This window comes from Dinoponera quadriceps, unplaced genomic scaffold (genome assembly GCF_001313825.1).
Source record: "Dinoponera quadriceps isolate SergipeBrazil2010 unplaced genomic scaffold, ASM131382v1 scaffold37, whole genome shotgun sequence".
NCBI lineage: Eukaryota > Metazoa > Arthropoda > Insecta > Hymenoptera > Formicidae > Dinoponera > Dinoponera quadriceps.
The window spans coordinates 2,226,484-2,248,170 of NW_014554446.1; the positions used below are offsets into that span (position 1 = coordinate 2,226,484).

General features: G+C 44.7%; 1 protein-coding gene across 4 annotated transcripts; it reads left to right on the forward strand.

The window, feature by feature from the left end:
• Positions 1-1,496: 1,496 nt before the first annotated feature.
• Positions 1,497-13,496, forward strand: LOC106749632 (synaptotagmin 1). Of its 4 annotated transcripts, none has more exons than XM_014629290.1 (9): positions 1,497-1,805; positions 9,141-9,237; positions 9,560-9,682; positions 10,581-10,726; positions 10,808-10,906; positions 11,113-11,307; positions 11,426-11,602; positions 12,028-12,279; positions 12,892-13,496. In XM_014629290.1, exons 2-9 carry the CDS (start codon positions 9,144-9,146, stop codon positions 13,084-13,086), a joined length of 1,281 nt encoding a protein of 426 aa, XP_014484776.1. In that variant the 5' UTR covers positions 1,497-1,805; positions 9,141-9,143; the 3' UTR covers positions 13,087-13,496. The 4 variants fall into 4 exon arrangements, with proteins under 4 accessions (XP_014484776.1, XP_014484786.1, XP_014484793.1 ...); XM_014629300.1 differs by lacking the exon at positions 1,497-1,805 and adding an exon at positions 1,842-1,920; XM_014629307.1 differs by lacking the exon at positions 1,497-1,805 and having other exon boundaries at positions 8,806-9,237; positions 12,892-13,104; positions 13,439-13,483.
• The last annotated feature ends 8,191 nt before the right edge of the window (positions 13,497-21,687 follow it).

Consider the following 21,687-nt stretch of genomic DNA (forward strand, 5'->3'; position numbering starts at 1 on the left):
TTATTCCCGTCGTCGGCTGAAATATGCAAAAGCACATCCATTTGGCTTAAGTGCGCGGGCTACGCCGAAATGCCGGGGGATTTCTTTTCGCGAAGGACGGACCCGGGCATGCCCCGCGTCGGGGACGCGCGCGAGCTTTGCAGGACGCGAGACCCTACTTCCTTCTGTTTTGGCAACCGGCCGTCGACAGTCCCCCTCCCAGAGGATAGGACACCATCGACGCGAGATAAGACGCCGCATCTCCGATGCGCCCGTGGCTTGACTCCTTATTCCTTAGAATTACGAATGACACAAAGTTACCGCGTGCGCATCCTCGGATTCTCAATAAATCCGGAGACGGTCGCACTCGATATCCTTCCGAGAAAAGTCTACAAAAGTAAAAGCTCTAGCGAATCTATCTACCTACGTTATAAATCGCAGCTATAACTTCTTAATCTCTTGCAAAAAATGCGGGATCAATGTAATTATCTGCTTTCCAGCCTCTTAAATCAAGCAATATTTCCATCAATTTTAGTATATTCTAATAAATGTAGTAAATATTTACTTCAACGCAGTAATGCCCTTAATTTGCAAACGAATTGCTGAATGTAAGCGGTAAAGTGGTTCTAAAGGCTTTCGCTAGGACGTTCCCCATAATTTTTTTCACCGCTCGATTTTCTACACAATTTTAGCATCAGATAAAAATACTTGCGAATCTGATTACAAATATGCATGCCTCAAGGTGTAACCATTTCACCGTTTCAGAGAAAATGGGAGATGAAGTAATCGCCATCTATCGGGATTGAAATCTTTGGATTTCCCATTTTCTATGAAACCATAAATCTTTACACCTTAAGACACAATATATATGTATATATATATTTGTATCAGCTTACGGCGTGTACTTTAAAAAGATTTCATATGACGTTGAGATCTTTTCTCCTCCATCTACGAGTACATCGTGACATCTACACGTAGTCTTTTACAGAGTTACGCGTTACTTTGAAAAATAACGGGTGACGCGTTACTTCCTAAAAACTATCGTAAAAGTGTTGTACGTATTTAAACAAGCGATTTATATTCGTTAACGGCTGCCCGGAGAAACGTAACGCGAGAATCGGATTTCTCCCTCGGCGAAGCGTGCCGATCACACAATTACACCGACACCGACGTCACCGCCGCCGATACCGGGCGTCATCGTCATTCCAACACCGGGGTGATATTTCGGAAAAGCGTCGTTTCGCACGCATCGAACGTTCGCGCGATGACGTCGATCGGGGCGCTCCGCTCCTTCGGACGGCGTCGTGGCCGTCGCGGGCTCACGGGGGCGGCGGCGCGAGAGCGACGCAGAGCGTCGGCTCGGAGCGTCGAAACGCCGGAAAACGTAAAACGTGTTTTATCGATTTCGTTACGTCGGCGGCCATGTTCACGTCCGCCACCGGTCAGGCGCACTCGTCGTCCTACCGCCGCCGCCGCCGCCGTCGTCGTCGTCGCGGAGAGGCCGGAGCGCACGGAATAGAGAGAGATAGAGAGAGAGAGAGAGAGAGAGAGATTTTCCGTAGCTCGTCGAACGCCGCAGAGCGTGTTTCGGGGCGCGATGCACCTGTAAAACCGCGCGAGCACCACCGCCGCAATCCCGGTGTTGCAGCAGGTCGTCTGCTTCGCGCGCGGGATTATTCGCAGGATCGACCCGCCGTGTCGCAGACCCGCAAGTAGTTACAGCCGAGCCGCGGCCCGCCGCCACCGCCGTCGAGTAACGCCCAGGGGAGGAAGTGCAGCGAGGGCAAAGCAGCTCCGGGAGCAAGAGTGCGTCACCGCAGCACGTCGTGAGTACCCATTTGCGCGCGGACGAACGACGACGACGAAGGGCTCTTCGTCCGCTTAGATCGAAGGCCAATCCGAGAGATCGCGGCGATCCGCCGCCGCGATATATACCGATACGTAGGTATAAAAATCAATCAATCCGGCGTATCTCGCGCGAAGACGCGCAGCCTCGCTCGATTCCGCTCGCGGCAAAATCGCGTGTACGATCGTAATCTATCTCGATTATTATCCGTGCGTGTGTGCGTGTGTACGTGTATAGGAACGCGCGTGTGTGTGATCCGCGCGTTTTATTCCTTCCCGAGTATCGCCGAGGGTGGCACAGATTTCATGGGGAGGGTAAACATTTTCACCGCCGAGGCGGCGGAGCGTTTCCTCCGCGTCTCGACTCCCACGGCCGTCGTTCTCCTCCTTCCTCCGTCGTACTTCCGCATTCCGAGTTCTCTTATCCGCGAATCGTGCTGCGGTCTTCATGCGCAATCTCTCTCTCTCTCTCTCTCTCTCTCTTTTATGGACGAGTCGCCCTTGTCGAAAAGAGCAACGAAAGTCACGGATTAGGCGGATAGCTGCTATTATTAGCTGCAACCGATCTTGTGGGTAGAAAAAGGGGTATAAATAGAAAGAGAGAGAGAGAGAGAGAGAGAGAGAGAGAGAGAGATTCGTCATGAACGATGATGAGCAAGGTATAGGATAGAAGGAATTATCTCGTATCTCGGATTTCCTGCACAGATTCTTGACAGAGTCGATCGATTAGCGCCGATAAAAATAAGTACGGAACGGGCGAAACGGGTGGTGGCCGAAAATCGCGAGATAACTTCTCGATTCGCTTCGTTTTATTCGCTCGACTCGACGGCATTTCCATCGATGCACTCCTGTCGGATACGATCCTTGAAAGCGTATGACGAAACGGATATCTCGGAGGCAATTATATATATCTAGGAAATAATCTGATCTATCTATCCATCTCTATCTCCCTCTGCCTGAGCCGTAATAATTTCCTCCGCTATGTTCGGTCGAGCACCATCGAGATACTCGAGTACGAGAGTGCTCGAGAGTGCCGCTTTTGTTCCTCCCGGATATACAGGGTGTTCCACCTTTCTCAAGTGCACCACCATCGAGACGCGAAATGCCGGCAATGCCGGAGCGGCTCGACGCGAGAGGTGCGTTTCGAAGAACCCCACGTAAACCTTCGTGATCGATAATACGCCTCAGGGATGCTATTTCGATATGGTCCTGATTGAGAGTCCCTCATGGGAAGAAGGACGGAATGGGAGTCTCGGTCGTGTCACCCCTCTCGCGAGAAGGAACGTAACGCTCCTCCCCACGCAGCCAACATTTTTGCTCACCGTCACATCGTGCCGAGGGGATGTTCATTCATGAAAGGGGCGTTGGATACCTTTAAGAACGGTCCTCGGTGAAGTCGTCGTCCTTGAGAGAAGGATGTAGGCCAGTCGATAGTCGAATGACCGTTGTTTCGAAGGGGGGAAGTTGCGGCCCGCTCTCTTGTTGCATTCGAGCGATCGCATCGAGCGAACGCGTAGCATTCACGAAGTGAATCCCCAGTTTCAATTGTTCGCGAGGACAATCGTGCCAATTTCCGGATCCTCCGTCCTCGCTGCAGTTCTGAAGGCTCGGAAAACACCCAGTTTGTTTTTTCCCATTTTTCCGCAGATTTTCTCCGCTTCCTTCCGAAGGGTAGAAAAATTCATTTAAAACATTATTTATACACATATATAAGAATATTATTATATATTTATAATATTTATGATATATAATATATCGCGTATTTGTTTGCGTATTCACAGTATCTTCGGTTTTAACTTAAGGGTAACATATTATTGCTTAACGTATAACATTAATTTCATTTGACCTCAGTTAAGCGCACGCAATCATCTTTTTTACGGAATGAAGTGAAGGCAGGCTTTAACCGAAGACATGAATTTTTCTACCTTTCGGAAAGAAGCCGGAAAAATCCGCGGAAAAATGGAAGAAAACCGGTTTTTTAGCTACACACCGTTAGGAATAGTGCTTCTGCAAGTACCACTTCGTCACCGCGTTTCTCTCTCTCTCTCTCTCTCTCTTTCTCCGAAGAGGCATTTGGATCGGCATGAACCATCGGCCGGCTCACTTGAATAAACAAAGAAAGAAGATAGAAGACAGATCTCTGCCGTAAAGCCCGGTGGCGCGCGCGTGAACTCGTCGCCGGCGTTTGCAACGTCGGCACCGGGAAACCGCGACATACGCTCGCGGTCGGCCGCGAAATTATACGTCGCTGAGTGCAATAAATGCGCGCATTTTTTTCCCCCAACACTCGCTCACGAGCGGATCCGCCAGAATGCGTGACGAGTGGCGTCACAGCTGCGTAATCGCCACGTTGGCAACTCGCGGAAAACTCACTCGTGTATTGACGTTGACGCAGCGAAGACGAGAGGGAGAGAAAGTAACTTCCGCATGCCGCGGAAACTTTCGTATCAATTGAATCGGTCATTTCGGAGAGGTGACGCGCGACATTCGATAAAACAATGCGAACTTTCCATCGCGCCGCGCCGCGTATCACCCAACATATGCCGCCGATGACGTGGTCGCCAGGAGACAACTGAAAATCTGCACGTCTTCTTCCGTCAATATTTATACAGAGATTAGAATAGGCAAACAAGAGCCGAGCACGGTTGTTAAGTGCGATTCTTTAATTTTGGAACGGTAATATGTTTAACAGCGCGATGACGCACGCGCCGACGTCGCGTCGGACTTCCAACGTACACGAAGAATCTTCCTCCCACGTCAAACCGATCCTGCATCTCAATTATTACACATTGGTTGTCGGTGGAAGGGAGAGGTACATTTACACACGTACGCGCGTATCGTACATCCACGATCGTTTAAACACGTCTAGATATCCCAATTAACGCGCAGCAAGGCTGGCTGACCTAATCATAGGAATCGAACGGGCTTTAACCACGCCTGATGAGAGAGGCCAGCCAGTTTATAAACGGGATGAGCGAGAGGATCTTCGATTATTTTGATCAAAGAGCGGATTTCATCGGAGGAAACGCGCCGTTCAAGCTCGGTTTCGCAAAGAGACCTTCTGTAGTGAAAAGATAATAGAGAGTAAATATGTGTGCATTTTTCTACAAGTATAAAGCGAAGAATACGCGTTATCGGTGATGATAAACTTTTGCACGATGATAAATTCGATATTTCGTTTGAGAAAGAACTTTAATTATGAAATATAAGTAACGGAGATAATTTTGCCTCTTTGCGGAGCGCCAGAGTCAAACGATGAGTATTCACGATATGCGCTAAATTAATCCTTTGAACTCCAAGTAATTTTTAATACGATTACGCAAGGCACTCTCGTGAATGCAGGCGAGATAGAGAGATAGTCATTACGCGGTGATGGAAATTCTTCTCGATAAACCGGGATGACGTAAATCTAGCCTCCGATAGTCAGCGAGGTTATGCGAGGTTATATGGTTTTAGTTATGAATTTATCAAGAACTCACGATTTTACGTAAATCGATGCGATAAATTATTTATATGTATCTTTTAACATTGTTCATGTCTTTCTCCCGGTTTTTTGTAACGATGCTTTCTTCGGACAACATCCACACTATTAAATCAAAGTTTACTCGGAGAAAAATACACGGGAAAAAAATTAGTACATAGAAAAAAATTAATCTTGAATCAATGATAGATATTCTCATACATAAGCAAGAGTATTATAATCTTCTAAGATTATTGTAACATTTTTGCATATACATGAGAATATCATTGATTTAAGACTATCTTTTCTGTATATCAATTCGAGACTCATATTCTCATATATCAGCAAGAATAATGAATCTTAGGTGATGATAAAACTTGCTTACATAAAGAAATTCTATATAATTTCGTTAAAAACATATTATTGTTATTCAAGAATAATCTTCACGAGTTGAGAGGAAAAAAATATCGGATAGAAAGAATAATATATTCGAAACTGATGCAATTTTTGGAGATATCGTTCTTCCTATCCAATCTTTTTCACTCATGAAAATTATTCTTGAATAACAAGAATATGAAATTTTTAGTGATTATACCGAGTATTTTTCGGAATTATACTAAATTACATACAAGTTTTATTATATACTTCTCTTATATGTAAGATTATATATTTTTGCTTACATACACGAGAACACGAGTCTTGAATTGATGCTAATTTTTCTTTTCCGTGTACGTTTGTGAGGAGATGCAGTTTCGATTTTATCGTGACAAAGAGAGACGTCGCTGGCAGCATCTTGCGAGAGCCTCGCGCGCACACACACACATAGACACACGCGCAAGGTGGTCTACGATAAGTAATCCTATTGGAAGTTATCCCTATCGATCTCGCACGCACACACGCGCACATGCTCGCCGCGTGCGTTTCATACACGCGCGCACTCAATCACGCACATAAGAGGCGCGCAAACATCAACCTACGAAAATGCCCCCGGCGTATCATCGCACCTACCGCGTAATCCCGAGGATCACAAGGGTGATCGGAAAAAAAAAGAACTGTTAAACCTAAGATATCGCTGGGATCGTCGACGGGTATATACGTCATCGCCATCCGCCGACATTTCTGATCCCAGCGGGATCCAAGCGTACGGTCGACGGTGTGACGTCTTGCGCAATTCTTCGCGATGACACTTCGGAAGAGAATATGTTAAAATAAACCCCGATACCGGGGACGTAACACAATATAGACAACGCGCCTCGCAAGGTTGCAGGAGAGCAAGAAATGCTCGATCGGAGGGAAAGGAACGATAGCCGGCCGATAGACGGAGAAGTGCGAGAGCGGTATATGACTGGAAGAAGCGGAGTTATCGCAATGGCCGTAGGCCAGCCGGGATTACAATGGGGTGGGAGGTTACATAAGGGCGAGTGTCATTTTTCTCAAATAGTCGTTTCAGCACGACGATTCTTCGCGCGCTTCGACCCCGTTTTGCGCCCCGATCGCTCCCGTCCGTTAGACCGTCGATGCGATTTTCCGCGCGCTACGATGATTACGCAACGTTCGACAACGTGTTACCGCCGCTTTTGAAAAGATAATTAAATCGTCCCGAGATCGATCGATCAATTGTTGTTGACTACGTTATCGCTATACTCGCGCTGTACTTGCTAATTAAAGGTAGCGCTTGGCTAAAATTCGCGCCTATTTGCACCCACCGAAATGAATCAATCCGCGTTTCGCGTGAAAGCTGTCGGAGATTTTCAACGAAAAATTATGGGATTTCGATACACTGTTTCACTGTTGAAATTTAATATACTTCTCGCCGTTACCTGTTGTGGTCACCTATAATTGATAATGATAAAAATAGTTACACGGAAAAAATTTGGTATCGATTCGAGATTCATATTCTTGTGTATAAATAAAAGTATTATAGTTTTAAAAGCTCGGAAAAATTGTTTTTTTTTCAATTATTCCGCGGATATTTTGATCTCTTTTTTTCTTTACGGAAAAAGGAAGGCAGGTTTTAACCGAATATGTATGAATTTTTCTAAAGAATTTTTCCATCTTTGGGATAGAAATCGGAGAAATTTGCAAAAAAATTCAGAAGAACAATTTTTCCCGAGCTTTTGGAGTTATAAAGAAAATATAATCTTGCATGAAAATAGAATTTGTTTGATGAACATGAAGAAATTTTGTATATAATTCAAGAAACAGAATCTCTAGTTTTTATCAATTAAATTCGGTTTTTATAACCGAAAATTCGATTTTCTTCAAACAAAGCCGCGTTTCGTTCATTTATTATCATGTTAATTTGACTAATATTTTTTTCTTCGTATAAAAATATATTTTTACCGTTCAAAAATAATTTTCATAAAATGGAAGGAAAAATATTGGATAGAAGAAATGATATTTTCAAACTGATACAATTCTTAGTTGGAAGATATCGTTTTATCCAATACTTTTTCCCCTCAATTAAGGAAAATTATTCCTCGATAACAAGAATATGATATTTTTAGTGGAACCGTATAGAATTTCTTCATGTAAACAAGTTCTATTTTCATATAAGATTATATATTCTTGTTTATGATACGAGAATATAAGTCTTGAATTCATATTGATGCTTTTCTATCTGTAATATTAGCACCCGACCACTGGCGAGCCGCCACTGTTGCCGCTCTATTCTCGTTGCGTCCCCAATCGCGGGGTCTCGCGACGATTTGTCTTGCTTCTCTCGGCTCCCCATGAACGAAAAGCGGACCCTCCTCGCCATAGCTTCCCGCCTCATCCTTCGTTTATTTCTTTCGCTTCTCGTTCAGTTATGGATTGGCGCGCACAAACTCCCACGCGCGCGGCTCGATAATACATCGTCGCCGTTGCCGACGCCGCCGCCTTCGCGCACGGCGTATTACGTTTTTATATACACATACATATACACATACATATATATATAAAATGTATATGTTATATATATATATACATATATACATATACACCGCCATATCTTTTCAGCCCTGCCTCGGCAACCTTTCTGCGGACATTGTTTTCTGTCGTTGTAGCCAGCGTTGAGGATCAAGGCGCGGCGACGTTTGAACAACAGACGGCCGACGGCCTTGCGGCAACGGAATTACGCGCAATATTGCCGGATCGTAGGCGGGGGGAGCCTTACAATGGAAATTAACGGAAGATCCGACATAACGTATAAAAAGGGATGCCACAACGATCCACGTACCTCGTCGAGCGACCCTTTTTTATTTCTTGCTTCTCTCTGCTTCCTTTGAGACTGCTGCCGCTCAGCAGCGTAAAAGCTCCCCCGTTACGTCATGCACGATTGCCGTTCATGAATGGCTCCGCTATTCCGCGCTACTACTACTAGTTTTGATTCTCTCTCACGGCGACAGGGTTAGATAAATGAGTCTCGTTTACATGTCTGTGACGGCGAACGGCCGTGGAAACGTGTCGTGCTGCGTGCCCGTTAATAATCGCTCCGTCGTCAAGCTCAGCTTTTTGCGATACGCATGCGGCTTGGCGCGTCACGCGCGCGGAAACGTTCTCTCTCCCTCTCTCTCTCGTAGATTACGGAATCTCCATGGCAGTAGCCAATGTCGGTCGCATGCGTCGTGATGTATATCCTCGACTCTATATCGCGCTCGTGGCGCGTCTAATTAGTCTCGATAGCGTCGTTGATTAATTCGAGCCTTGTCGCGTTATTATGCGGAAAATCAAAACCGGACTCGAGGTGCACCGAAAATCACGAGCGGGGTCGTCGGACGAAAGGAGAGGCGTTCGAGGAAAGCTCGGTCGCGTGCAACGGACGAATTTACTTAGCCAAGTGCGTGCTCACGACTGCGATGCTCTTCTGATGTAGAAAATGCCGCCGTTAGTCAAGAGAGATGTGAGCGAGATGCAGGATGAAGTCGTCGGCACTTCGCCCAACACGTTCAGCACAGAGGGAGAAAAAGACGGTGAGTAACACCGATGGTGCTCAATTCATGAAAATTGTTCCTGAGTAAATATATTTCTAAAGGAAAATATATTTCTAAAGGAACTATAAGAATTCGTAAAATTTCCTTCATATAAGAGCGAGTTTCATCTTTATATAAGATTGCACATTCTTGCTTATATACGGAGAATATGAGTTTTTTGAATTTTGACACCTAACTTTTTCCGGTGAATGTACGAAAGCGTCCGACTAAGCATGATTTTCGGAAGTAACTGGGTTAATTAAGTTTCACGATCGTCTTCTGCAACAAAGCGTTAACCCGAGCGTTAATCCGTTGATTTCAGTAACGGAAGAACCTACTACCGAGAGCGCGGCGAACTCCATCGAGACTAAACTTGAGAAGATCGGGAAGGACTTTGCGGAAGAAGTAGGAATACCACCGTGGGGTCTGGTGGCTATTTTAATAGGTAACGATGCGACCTTGCTACGACGAGTCTGATCCTAATCAATTGAGAATAATCGATCCTTATTATCCACCACTTGGGAGGTCGTTCCACGAAATGACTTTAAATATAGCAAGGACGTTCCCTCGCGGTCATTCAATGTCGCATAAACAAACTAAGAAAAAAAAAAAGCGATTGGGTCGACGAAATCGAGGATCGTCCTCATTCAAAAAGATGTTATGTCGGCTGAACAAATTACGCACTGGTGCAACGATACATTGCTTGGATGCTGATTAAGCCGTTGAATCAATTAATAACTCATTACAGCAGTACTACACAATTCCCAGTAAACAGCTAACAGTAACGCAACATCAAAATTATAATTATTCATTAAATAATATAAATGCAATATAATGCGTTTATAACAGTTGCATCGTTAAATGAGAAATTATAACATTTAGCTGTTGTTTACTGGGCTGTTTTTCAATAGACTGAACGTGGTGCTTGAACAAATTTTGCTCGTTCCTTGCTATATTAATTCGTACTTGTTACATTTATTATTAAATACATTAGGTCGACGCAAAAGTTGGTTTCCTTTCTATTCTCCGTCCAAAATGCGCGTGTGTTTATTGATTTTCAAAATTGTAGTCAATCAATCAAGAACGCGCCGTTTTGTTTTGGTAGCCTGCAGTCTCTCGCACGCGTGATCGCGAAAATCCAGGATTTCTAAGCTTGAAAATTGATCAGAAAGCGGGACGAACTTTTTCCGTCGGCTCGAATATTTCCACCACTTAACGATGCGTGATCCTTCTTCGAGTAGACCACGACGAATACACGAAGATGTGTGTGTATCTATGAGGAGAATCCATTGCTTCGATACTTAATTATAATGCGCGTTCGCGTGTTTCATTGTGCCGCACAGGGGTAGGCATAATTGTCCTCGGCATCTGCTTCTGCTGTATACGAAGATGCTGTCGCAAAAGACGCACCAAAGACGGCAAGAAGGGCCTGAAGGGCGCGGTGGACCTCAAGTCCGTGCAGCTGCTCGGCAGCACGTACAAGGACAAGGTATGTATTCGGTGTTCCGTGACTTCATGTAGATGCTAGAGATACATTCTACACTCGTGGAATCCACTTCGGTATGCGAAGGTCCAGCCGGATATGGAGGAGTTGACGGACAATGCCGAGGAGCCGGACGAGGCCGAAAGTAAGCAGAGCGAAGTTAAGCTCGGCAAACTGCAATACAAGGTAACGTATCCTCGCATCTGCGTTGCCTTCTAAACCTCACCTTTACTAGGTTAACTGTACAGCGACGTCAAGTTTTCTCCGCTTGAAGACTTAACGCAAAACTAAGTCGACTTAATGTGGGACCGAAATTTCGACTCGAGTTTTGTATTCTGAATCTGTATGTAGCCGGGCGTTCTAAGTATTAACGAGGACACGTTTGATCGCAGCTCGAATACGACTTCAACTCGAACAGTCTCGCCGTAACGGTGATACAGGCGGAAGAATTGCCAGCATTGGACATGGGCGGCACGTCGGATCCCTATGTGAAAGTGTATCTGCTGCCGGACAAGAAGAAGAAGTTCGAAACGAAGGTTCACAGGAAGACGTTGAGCCCGGTCTTCAACGAAACGTTCACGTTTAAGGTCAGTAGGGCAACGCCACGTCCTGCGGAAATCGCAATTTATCGATTTCCTCATATCAGAACATCTAATACTTTACTATATCATCTAATACCGTACGTATTGTCACTGATAAACACAGAGCGTCCCTTACGCCGATGCCATGAACAAAACTCTGGTCTTCGCCATCTTCGACTTCGACAGATTCTCGAAACACGATCAGATCGGTGAGGTTAAAGTGCCGCTCTGCCAGGTCGATCTGGCGCAGACGATCGAGGAATGGCGGGAATTGCAGAGCGTCGAAGGGGAGGGTGGACAGGTGAGCCCGTTTCATGGAAAGACAATCGAGTCTACATGATGATGACGGTGACATTGAAATACAAATATTAGGTTGGTTGGTTGGCAGAAGTTCATTCCGTTTCTAAGCCAAATGTACGTACATTTATTTATTTTTAAATTAATTCACTAAATAATTGAACGCCGTTTTGTCCGACGAACTGCCGTCTCTCCGGTAGCTGTAAAATCCCGTGGAAATTCTGACATTACTGAGCGAAGGACTGATTGAAAAAGAGCGGAACGAACTTTTGCACCAACCCGGTAGAGTACGTCGGATCGATGAACCGCAGTTTTCATCGCCGGGACTGAAGCCGGCGTCTGATTGGAGAGTTGAATCGACGTTGAAATCGATACGATTCATGCGCGTGCTTAAGCACACGTCGTAAACGGCATCCTTGTCGATTGCAGGACAACAAGCTGGGTGACATTTGTTTCTCGCTGAGATACGTGCCGACGGCCGGCAAGCTCACGGTGGTCATTCTGGAAGCCAAGAACTTGAAGAAGATGGACGTCGGTGGTCTCTCGGACCCTTACGTCAAGATCGCCTTGATGCAAAACGGCAAGAGGCTGAAAAAGAAGAAGACGTCGATCAAGAAGTGCACTCTCAATCCGTACTACAACGAATCATTCACCTTCGAGGTACCCTTCGAGCAGATACAGGTACGTAAAGGATATTCAATTGTTCGAGCTTTTGCAAATGGTAGAGTCAATCGTCGAGGAATAAATTGACGGGGGAACACACGCTGCGAAATTTCATAGCTAAATTGGCGCTCTAAATAAAAAGCTCGGAAGTTAGAACGATAAAAATTCCAAAGTAAACTACCGAGAAGAGGGATAAATCCGAGTGCTCGTTACGATAACAAGAACGTTCGCAGCACTTCAACTCAGACTTTACACACAAGCGATGGATAAATTCAAATATTTTCCAGTGAGATCGATAAAGCAATTAGAACGCACAAAGGAACAGAGGCAAATAAGAGCCAAGCGCGTGATATGTTTTTATGTTTATAAAATATAAATATACAGAAAGGTCAGACGTTACGGTCCACTTTCGGAATCTATTCGGTGAATATGACACGCGAACAGAAATACGAACGCTCGATTCTGTAATTAAGAAACGATCGCAATACGCGATACAACGAAGTCAAATGATGCTGATATAATTCGATCTATAACAGAGTGCCTTAACTTCCAGACATTAGGCAGGCAATTAATGTTACGACGATAATGGTATCTTCAGCATTCTGGATTTCACGTAGCTTCTTCTTTCAGAAAGTGCAACTCGTCGTCACTGTAGTAGACTACGATCGTATCGGCACATCAGAACCGATTGGAAAGGTCGTGCTGGGACAGAACGCAAGCGGCACGGAACTTCGACATTGGAGCGATATGTTGGCGTCTCCTAGGCGCCCGATCGCCCAGTGGCACACGTTGAAGGATCCCGAAGACGGGGATAAGAAAGACTAAGAATATTAACGGGTTAAGGTATGTTCGGTGTCAGAGGGATTCACGTGTGCGAGTCGAAGTATGCAGCATGTCTCGGAACATCCGATCTTACTCTTAACAAACGGATTCCTCGCCCAATCCGAAGGTCGGTCGGATGTTCGCACAGATGTTGAACCAGTCGAAAGCGCCGATATGTTTCGAAATTCAGAGACGAGACTTTCGGCGGATCGTTAAATTTAAGATCAGTAATTCTGAGATATTCTGCTGAAGTGACGTTAAGCAGTTCCCGTCTTGGTTCGCTCTTTTAGTCGACGATACGGAAAAAAGGTTTGCGATATTGAGGGTTATCCTGTAAGCAGTTCTCTCTTTTCAGGATAATCGATCGGGAGAAAAGGGGTTGGAGGAGAGAGTGAGGGGAGGGGAGGAGAGATAGAGGGATATAAAAAATTAGAGGGGGAGGGGGGAGAGGCGAAAGGGAACGAATGAAAAATCTAAAGCGAAAAAAAAAACAAACACATAATTAATAGATACTAATAATCTATGATTAACTAAACGATAAATACCAACCATGAAGGATTTAACATTACAAATAATATGTTCTCATGTGAAGTGTAGTGTCTTGTATATACATACGTGCATATATCTAATATACTTCTCTCTGTAGATGTAACGTTGAGAATGATTTCAAGTAACGCGTCTCTGTCGAGATATCGAACAGAGACGGGAGCATTGGAGATTCGCAGAAGAAAAATATCCACATCCATGAGAAAAAGCTATTATTATCGTCATTTAGATAGACGCTTCCATCTTGGTTTCGGCCGATTAGCGCGGATTAAATGACAAATTTTCTAAATGCATCGTTAGGCGGGATGCTTCCTGGATAATAAGGGTTATCCTTAAAAATAGAGACAGAGGAAGGCACCTCACCTACCTGTCAGGTAACACCCCGTGCAACGATTTCGGTTGTATCGCGTCCGGATAAAGGAAAAATATTGTAGCGGCATAATTCTACCCGGGGGAGAAAAATAGCAGCGATAGTGCGCGCGCGCGCGCGCGTGTCGGCAGCTGTGTTTGTGTGCAAGACGAGATTAACACAATGTGTACAATGTCAAACCCGCAAGATAGATTCCAAAATTCGCGGTTTGCGAATCGAGGGGTTCCGGTGTGAAAGCGAGTGACGAGTTATACCGCGCTATATACTGAAATTTGAATTAGAATCTCTCAAGTTTGAGTCTAGACATCGACCGACTTTTTGATAAAAAATGATGTCTGACGTTTGCCGCCAGAATGTCTCTGCCTATGAAGGGTGTCTACGATATGTCGAATTCAGATACACTTTTATCGACATGCATGATTTATTTTATTATATATACAATACTATTTGCATATATATATGCTTCAATCTCTCAAAAATTTACTTTTCCACTATTTTATTATCATTCATTTTTCATCTTAAAATAATATTTGGTTATCGAATCCTTTTATTTAACAATCCTCAGTTCCGCCATTTTTGATCAAATAAGGAAGTAGACCAATCGATAGAAAGTCCGGGATGTTCAGACTGTGAACTCGGAATCATTCGCCGAATCCGCCGTTTCTCCGGAATGACGGTTTTGACAAAATTGTTCTCTCGGAAAGAGTTAGACCGCGCGCACGCTCGGTCACAGTACGAGCGGCTCGTCGCGCAGTTCCGTGCTGTTGTCACTCGCACCGAATTTTTTTCTTTTTTCTTTTTTTGCCACCGGGCCCTTCAATCGACACTGGTGCTGGCCATCGTTCATATATCGCGCATTATCTCACGATCCATCGCTTCGCTTTAAGAAGTCACCTCGTAGAATCGAGATCGCGCACTGAACCCTCTCATTGCACTCGAAAGGTCAAAGCGTGGCTCCGAACGTGCATAAGCGCCGCTCAGGGACGTTGGACGTTTCCGTATCGATCAGGGAACAACGGCTGAAACGGCATGCGTCTGTATTTACGCCCACAAAAGGGGGGCGAAGCTTGAGTCCCACGGTATCCTTAGTGTGTATAATAATAATAATTAGGCTCCCTTAGATTACGCGCCATGGCTGCAATGAAATCTCATTCCGCGAGTTCGAGAGTGATATACGGCAACGTGACCACGCGAGCAGATCCGTATCCGCGCGCGCCGGATTTATCGTCCGGGCCTCTCGCGCCCGTCGGCGAAGATTTTTTTTTTCGCATTTTCCCGTGGAAACTAGAACATTGCGTTTTTTCACGCGTTCAACATCATTTTATTTTATTTAGTGAGTTATTCAGATTAAAAATGTTATTTATGTTTATTATTCGCGTTATCCATATTCATCACATCCGGATTTGTAATTATTCGTTTTTTTTTAACTTGTACGTAGACTTGGGCAAATTTTGTTTGAATTTTATTTGAAATAATACGAATAGTAGATAAATCTCTGTATATAACATTTCTATTCAGAAGTCGTCGAATAATGACGATAAAATGATATTATTTAAATATTTTATTTGAAATGAATATAGAAATAATTTGCGTTATTTGTTATTCGTCATTTATTATTTTTCATTTATTATTTGTGTGTGTATATATATGTACGAACTCATTTCATTATCTTGTTATATATTATTATTCATTGTATTATTATATTATTATTTACTCATATTATACAATCGTTATATTTTATCATTCCAATAATATATTAAAACAAACAATTTTTTTATAAAACCACTTATTATTTATCTGTTATATCTATAAAATAAACGGAGAAGAAACAAGACAAATATAATGTAACAAATAGTGAATAACAAATAACTCGAATAACGAATAATACAAATAACAAATTATTTGCACATTCATTTAAATATATTATTTAAATGAACGTCATTATTTGATAAGTTCTGAACTTTCCACTAAAAGTGTTATTTATAGATTATTTGCTATTTATTATTTCAAATATAAGATTTGTCTCAATTTGCGTACAAATGTTAAAAATTTAAAGTTGCCGTGAATACTGTTGTTTAAAACATTCAACGTTCAAAGATTCATAACCAGCGCATACGAAGCATATTAAAATACGCATAATTCATTCTATCGTTTTATCCGTCGTTTCCACATATAATTAAGTCTCGTCGCGTACGAGGAGAATTGTCGAGACCAAGCGCGAGCTCCAACGGACCTGAACGCAGACTCGGAGTCGTCCCTTGAAAAGGTCCTCGCAGGAACATCCGTTGACTATTGACTATAATCGTTCCACCGAGCTTACTCTCCGTAGTTCACGTAGACAAACGCGACATGCTTCGATCGGCGAGATCCAGGCAGAACAGGAAATCACGACAACGTCCAGAATGACGTTGAGAGAACGACTAAAGTAAAGACCTTCACCTTCCGATCATTTTTGTCCCTCCCCCCCCCCCCCNTGACGTCATTTTCTGTTCTACTTGGGAAAACATGCTCGACCAATTCCCGACGAAGAGTAGATCTGTACGTCGCGTGCGACGCCTCACGGCCGCGCACGGTGGTGACTTTTCTACTTCGCCCGGCCGTCTCGCGCGCGCGACGCACGAAGCTACGCAGAATATTCGCAGCACTGTAGTCGACACTAACGCAATATACATACTATTACGCGCGCATACATGCATATATATATATATATATACACACATTATATCTCACGAGTTATATCTGCAGATACTGTTATCGTTCTTAATTAAGTCGTGAGTCGCGGAACGGGCCTATTCATCTTGACGTTGCGTTAACGATTCGTTCGATCCGCAATCGCCGAACTTGGATCGATCGAAGGAGCGGAACCCGCGCCGGGGATGAACTCCTCGGATGTCCTCAAGGAATGTCCGTGCGGGAAATGTCCGATCGCGTGACGGAGAAGAACGCCGAAGGCGCGAAACGGAGGACGGAGAGATCGGTGCAATAAAATTGATGAAATCTGAAATCTTTCTCTCGGTGTATATGAGAATATCTATTCCTGATTTAAGAGCAATTTCTTTCCGTGCGCAGAGCGAACGCGCGATTCGCGGGAAACACTTCGCCACTTGGCAGGATCAATCCGGGTTGGACTGTTCAAGAAAGGGCCCGAACACACGTTTCTCCGGGATTCTCTCTTTCTTGCCCGTCGGCGGTCGCGCAAAGTCGGCTCTCTGTAAATACACACATCAGTCGGAGTCCTTTCGGCAATTACGATTCTCTGCGCCCGCCGTTTGTTGGTTGATCGTCGCTCCGTGCGATTACATTCGTAATTGATGCAATCTTCAGTTCGGTTTTCTAGATAAATACGAGATCAACAGAGGGAGAGAGAGAGAAAGGGAGAGAGAAAGGGAGAGAAAAAGGAAGAGAGGAAAAGAGAGAGAAGTTATACATGCAATCGAGTTCTGGCGACGGTATAACGAGAGTATACGGCAGCGTCCGGTCGACACCCAGGGTGATCGGTGGAAGTCCTGCTTCTCGCTTTGTTCCAAACTCTTCGTCAAGTTCCGAGCAATGTGTGCGCATTCACACGTAAATCTCATTGCAATTGGTCGATTCATTAATCGCAGAAATATATTGAATGTCGGTGTTGTGGGTACACCTTGCTAAGAACGATTATTTTTATTTTTCTATATTTTCTGATAACGAAGGGAGAACGCAAGCCACACACGTCTCTTATAGGTTTTCCGCGCGATTCTCTCGGCACACTATGGGAAGAAAGGCATCCGACGGTGTCACCCTGGGGGTGTAGAAACTTGGACGCACCGTCGCGTCCCTCGATAATATATAATAATAACTAACGATAAATATAACAATAATAATAATAATAATAGTAATCATAACACTGTTAAAAACGATAACCGAGGACAGCGAGGATTGACTATTTGGTGATATCTATTGATTTTAGCTTTGTATCGTAGCGTTTACTCGGTATATAAGATTATATAATTACGAGTTACACCTATTATCGTTACAACGTGGAGATTAAAGTAATTTATTGTAGACGAAGCCCTCGCGGGAAGGGGGGATATGCCATGTGAGGAAGGCGCTCGGTCCTTTAACCCATATCTCCCGACGTTTCGAAGCTAATCCGGTGATATATCGACCTCTATACCTATTCCTGCTAACGAGAGCCGTATTACGGGAATCGTCGTCGTATCATCGTCGTCGTTTGTTCGCTCGCGGAACCGTAACGATGAGAACCGAACGACGTCGATCTTCCGCGTTTCCGCTTCTTGTGTACGCGTGTGCACTTCCGTCGAAGCAGCCGTCGTGAAACTCTGCGAATATATCAAACCCCAACCAAACGGACTCGCAAATTGAAACTCTTTTATATCTCTCTTTTTTGCAATAACGTAATCTACACCATAAATATAAAATTTGCCACGATTCATACGACAGAGAGAGAGAGAGAGAGAGAGAAGCTCGCGCGCAGAGTCGCTGCACCCGAGTCGAAATTTTAGTTTCACAACAAGTCTACTTAATTCTACGTTAAATCGTCAAAGGTCTTCTGTTGTGCTCTCTTTGATGGTACAAATGGGAAACTTATATTTCCGGTTTCTCTGCTCGAAGATTTAATATGGAATTTAAAACCCTCCCTTCGGGAAATTTAATTCCTTCGCATCGATTAATGTTAATAACAAATGGAATGTTATTCCCATTTTCTTCACTTGGGGATTTAATGTGCAATCTAAGTAGATTTCGACCAGCATTCATAGTCGGATTTTGTAGGGCCGGCTTAAGTTTATCTTCAGATACTGTATGGCTCGTTTTATTGGCCGTGAAGCGTCTGAGGATGGACTTAAGATTCCTAAATATAAGATCTGACTGTGATTACCGGGCTCAGGGATAAAATTTCGACTTGGTTGGTTCCGATTTAAGATGAGATTCCGCGGATTTTCCGCTCTTCGTCTCATTCCCGGGGACGTTTGCTCCCACATTTCTCGCTCGGTATCCATAGAGAAATTTAACATCGCTTGAATACCCCAAAAGAAGAAGGCATCGTCTCGTTCTTATCGTTACGCCGACACGTGAGCGAGGTGGCGGATCGAGGAGGGGAAGGAATGCCGATATAACGGAAGTGCCGACGACGACGTCGTAGTCGGTCATCGAAGGAACGAGCTCGTCGCTCGCGAATCGCTCGTGAGGTGGGGAACGATAGCCGTCGATCACGAGAAGTCCGGTCGCAAGCATTCTAACTCCGGGGAGGAGGAGGAGGATACCGATGATTCAACAACGTGTAGCGAATTTATCGTGCGTGCAGATCATCTAGGAGAAAAAAAAAGCGTCGCAGAAAAATCGTCTAAGGCGCGAGTAGTGCGAGAGAGGAAGAAAGAGAGAGAAAGAAAAAGATGTAGTAAAAGGTGTGGTAAAAAGCGTCTCACGTTATATACATAGTCTTCGTAGTGCGTCTCGTAGGCCTTGGAAGTCCCCGAGAAAGGAAATTTCCTCGAGCCGGCGCGCCGGCCTCTCGCGATCGTCTTCGCCGCGCGCGGCTCGCGCGATCGCGAGCTCGCGCACCGGCGTTCCCTCTCCATTAGCGCGCGATACGCCGATATTGGGGTTGCCGGGTTTGGTTCTATCGTTCCTTCAGGACCAATTATCGTAAACGATTGTATCGGTAGCGCGTGGCCTCGTTACTCCACAGTATTGTACCGAAGCCACCTTTAACGGGATGATATATACGTGATTTAAATATAATTGCATTGTTGAAGAAGAACGAGGCGAGGAAACGGCGTCGACCGGTCCGGACTCGTTCGTTACCGTTGACATCCGACCGGCGAGCCTTGAGGATTAGTGAACTTGAAGAAACGGGAATTAGCAGGTTGACGTTCGGCGACTTTCGAATCGATCTCGACGAGCAATTAAGCGCGAGGATTAACTGTCCAATCGACCGACGTGGTGCTTAAATGTTACTTGCTTCAGGCGTTTTATAAGTTTTTATAAGTTTATACACTCGCGAGTATATCGTAAGTTCGTCATTGAATTGTTGAAAATAAATATATTCGGGATCTTGGTAAGTTTAGTACTTCGATCGGGAGTATTAATCGAAACGAAACTTCAGCTTATTCAAATTATTCCGTTTGTTCAAATTAATTGAATTCAATTTTTCTTCGAATGAAGTTTATAATATTCTTGAGAGGAAATAAATTCTTGCTCCGAGTATGTGATAATGGTAGGGTTGCCACACAGATTTGGGAAACCGATGACTACATTTTGAGACTATTGTATCAAGAAGAGATAGCCTTTATTGAAGATAATTGTAATACTTGGAAAGAAGGAAAGTCAAGTGAATGATCGCTTTTCTCTACCCAGTAGAAATAGAATACTTTTCTCTGCGCAGGGGTCGCGCGTTTTTCCCCCAATTTCGCTTCAGCCCGCCTTGATTGATCGATTTCTCGAGGAAGTCGTGTTCACTGTTCCCCCGATCGAACGGATGTAAAAGCGCACGGTCTTGCTAAGTGTAAGGCCGGCCACTTTTACGATTCCGCTTCGTAATTCCGAGCGCGCGCGAGCCTCTCGCACGTTGCGCGATTTTACGTGCTCGCGCGCCGGAAGCGCGCGGGAAGTTTATTAGGCTATTATTGAGACGGGCCACGTAACACTCTTAATGCTCCTCCTCGTCACTCTCGGAACGATTCCTTCGTCGCTTTTTCCCGAACGATTTCCGTGCGTCGCGCGTGCCAACGGAACCGACGTACGACGTTTTCGCCGGTCGACGCCGTTGCTCGCGAGAGAGTTGAGAATCTAACTAAAAACAGATCCGTCCTCTTCGGCCGCCTACCTCGCATCCGAGAGACCAATTTCGCGCGTAACGATCGAACGAGTATTGCGTGTTCAAGCCTTGAAGAAATGAAGAAGGGAAAGACAGGGAGGAAAGAGAGAGAAAAAGAGAGAAAAAGAGAGAGAAAGAGAAAGAGAGAAAGAGAGCACGAGGGGTGGCCGAAGGGAACGGGATCCGATAAGAAGAACCATGTACGTCCTATATGTACAATGTTGCCCATCGTATTGGCATCGTCTCATCGATATCGATTATTACCATGTATCATTTAATGAGTAACGTATTCATTAGAGGCAAGTAAAACGAGTCGATTGTCATCGTGTACGAAGTAAATAGGAAGTAAGCGAGCGCACCGTGTAGTATGATAGCATGTAGATCGTGTGTGTGTGTGTGTGTGTGTGTGTGAGCGTGCGTGTATCTGTGTGCGTGTATGTGTGCACGTGTATGTGTGTGTACGTATGTGCCGACTTCGGGGATCGAAATGCAGGACGAGCATGCGAATCGTTGATGAGCCGCGTTCGATCCATCCGAGCGGGCTCGTGGAACTTACGTGGACGACACGCGGAAGAATCACATCTGCGACCGCGCGGAATACAAAGCTACTCACACAAGTGTTGATTTGCTGTTTTGATTGCTATTGATTTTCGATACACTTCTTCGATACACTTCTCAGTCGTCTCAGCTGCGTTCGTCGTTATGCTCCCTCGCTGTAGTCGTCTCGTTGATGACGTTCAGAAGCGAGGAAACTCAGGCAAATAAAAAGATATACCCGCAATATGACACTTGTGGTCGATTCGGCAAACTTGCGGAATATTCCGGAAACTTTCCTCCTGCTGTAACGATCGATAATCGTGAAATTAATATGATACCA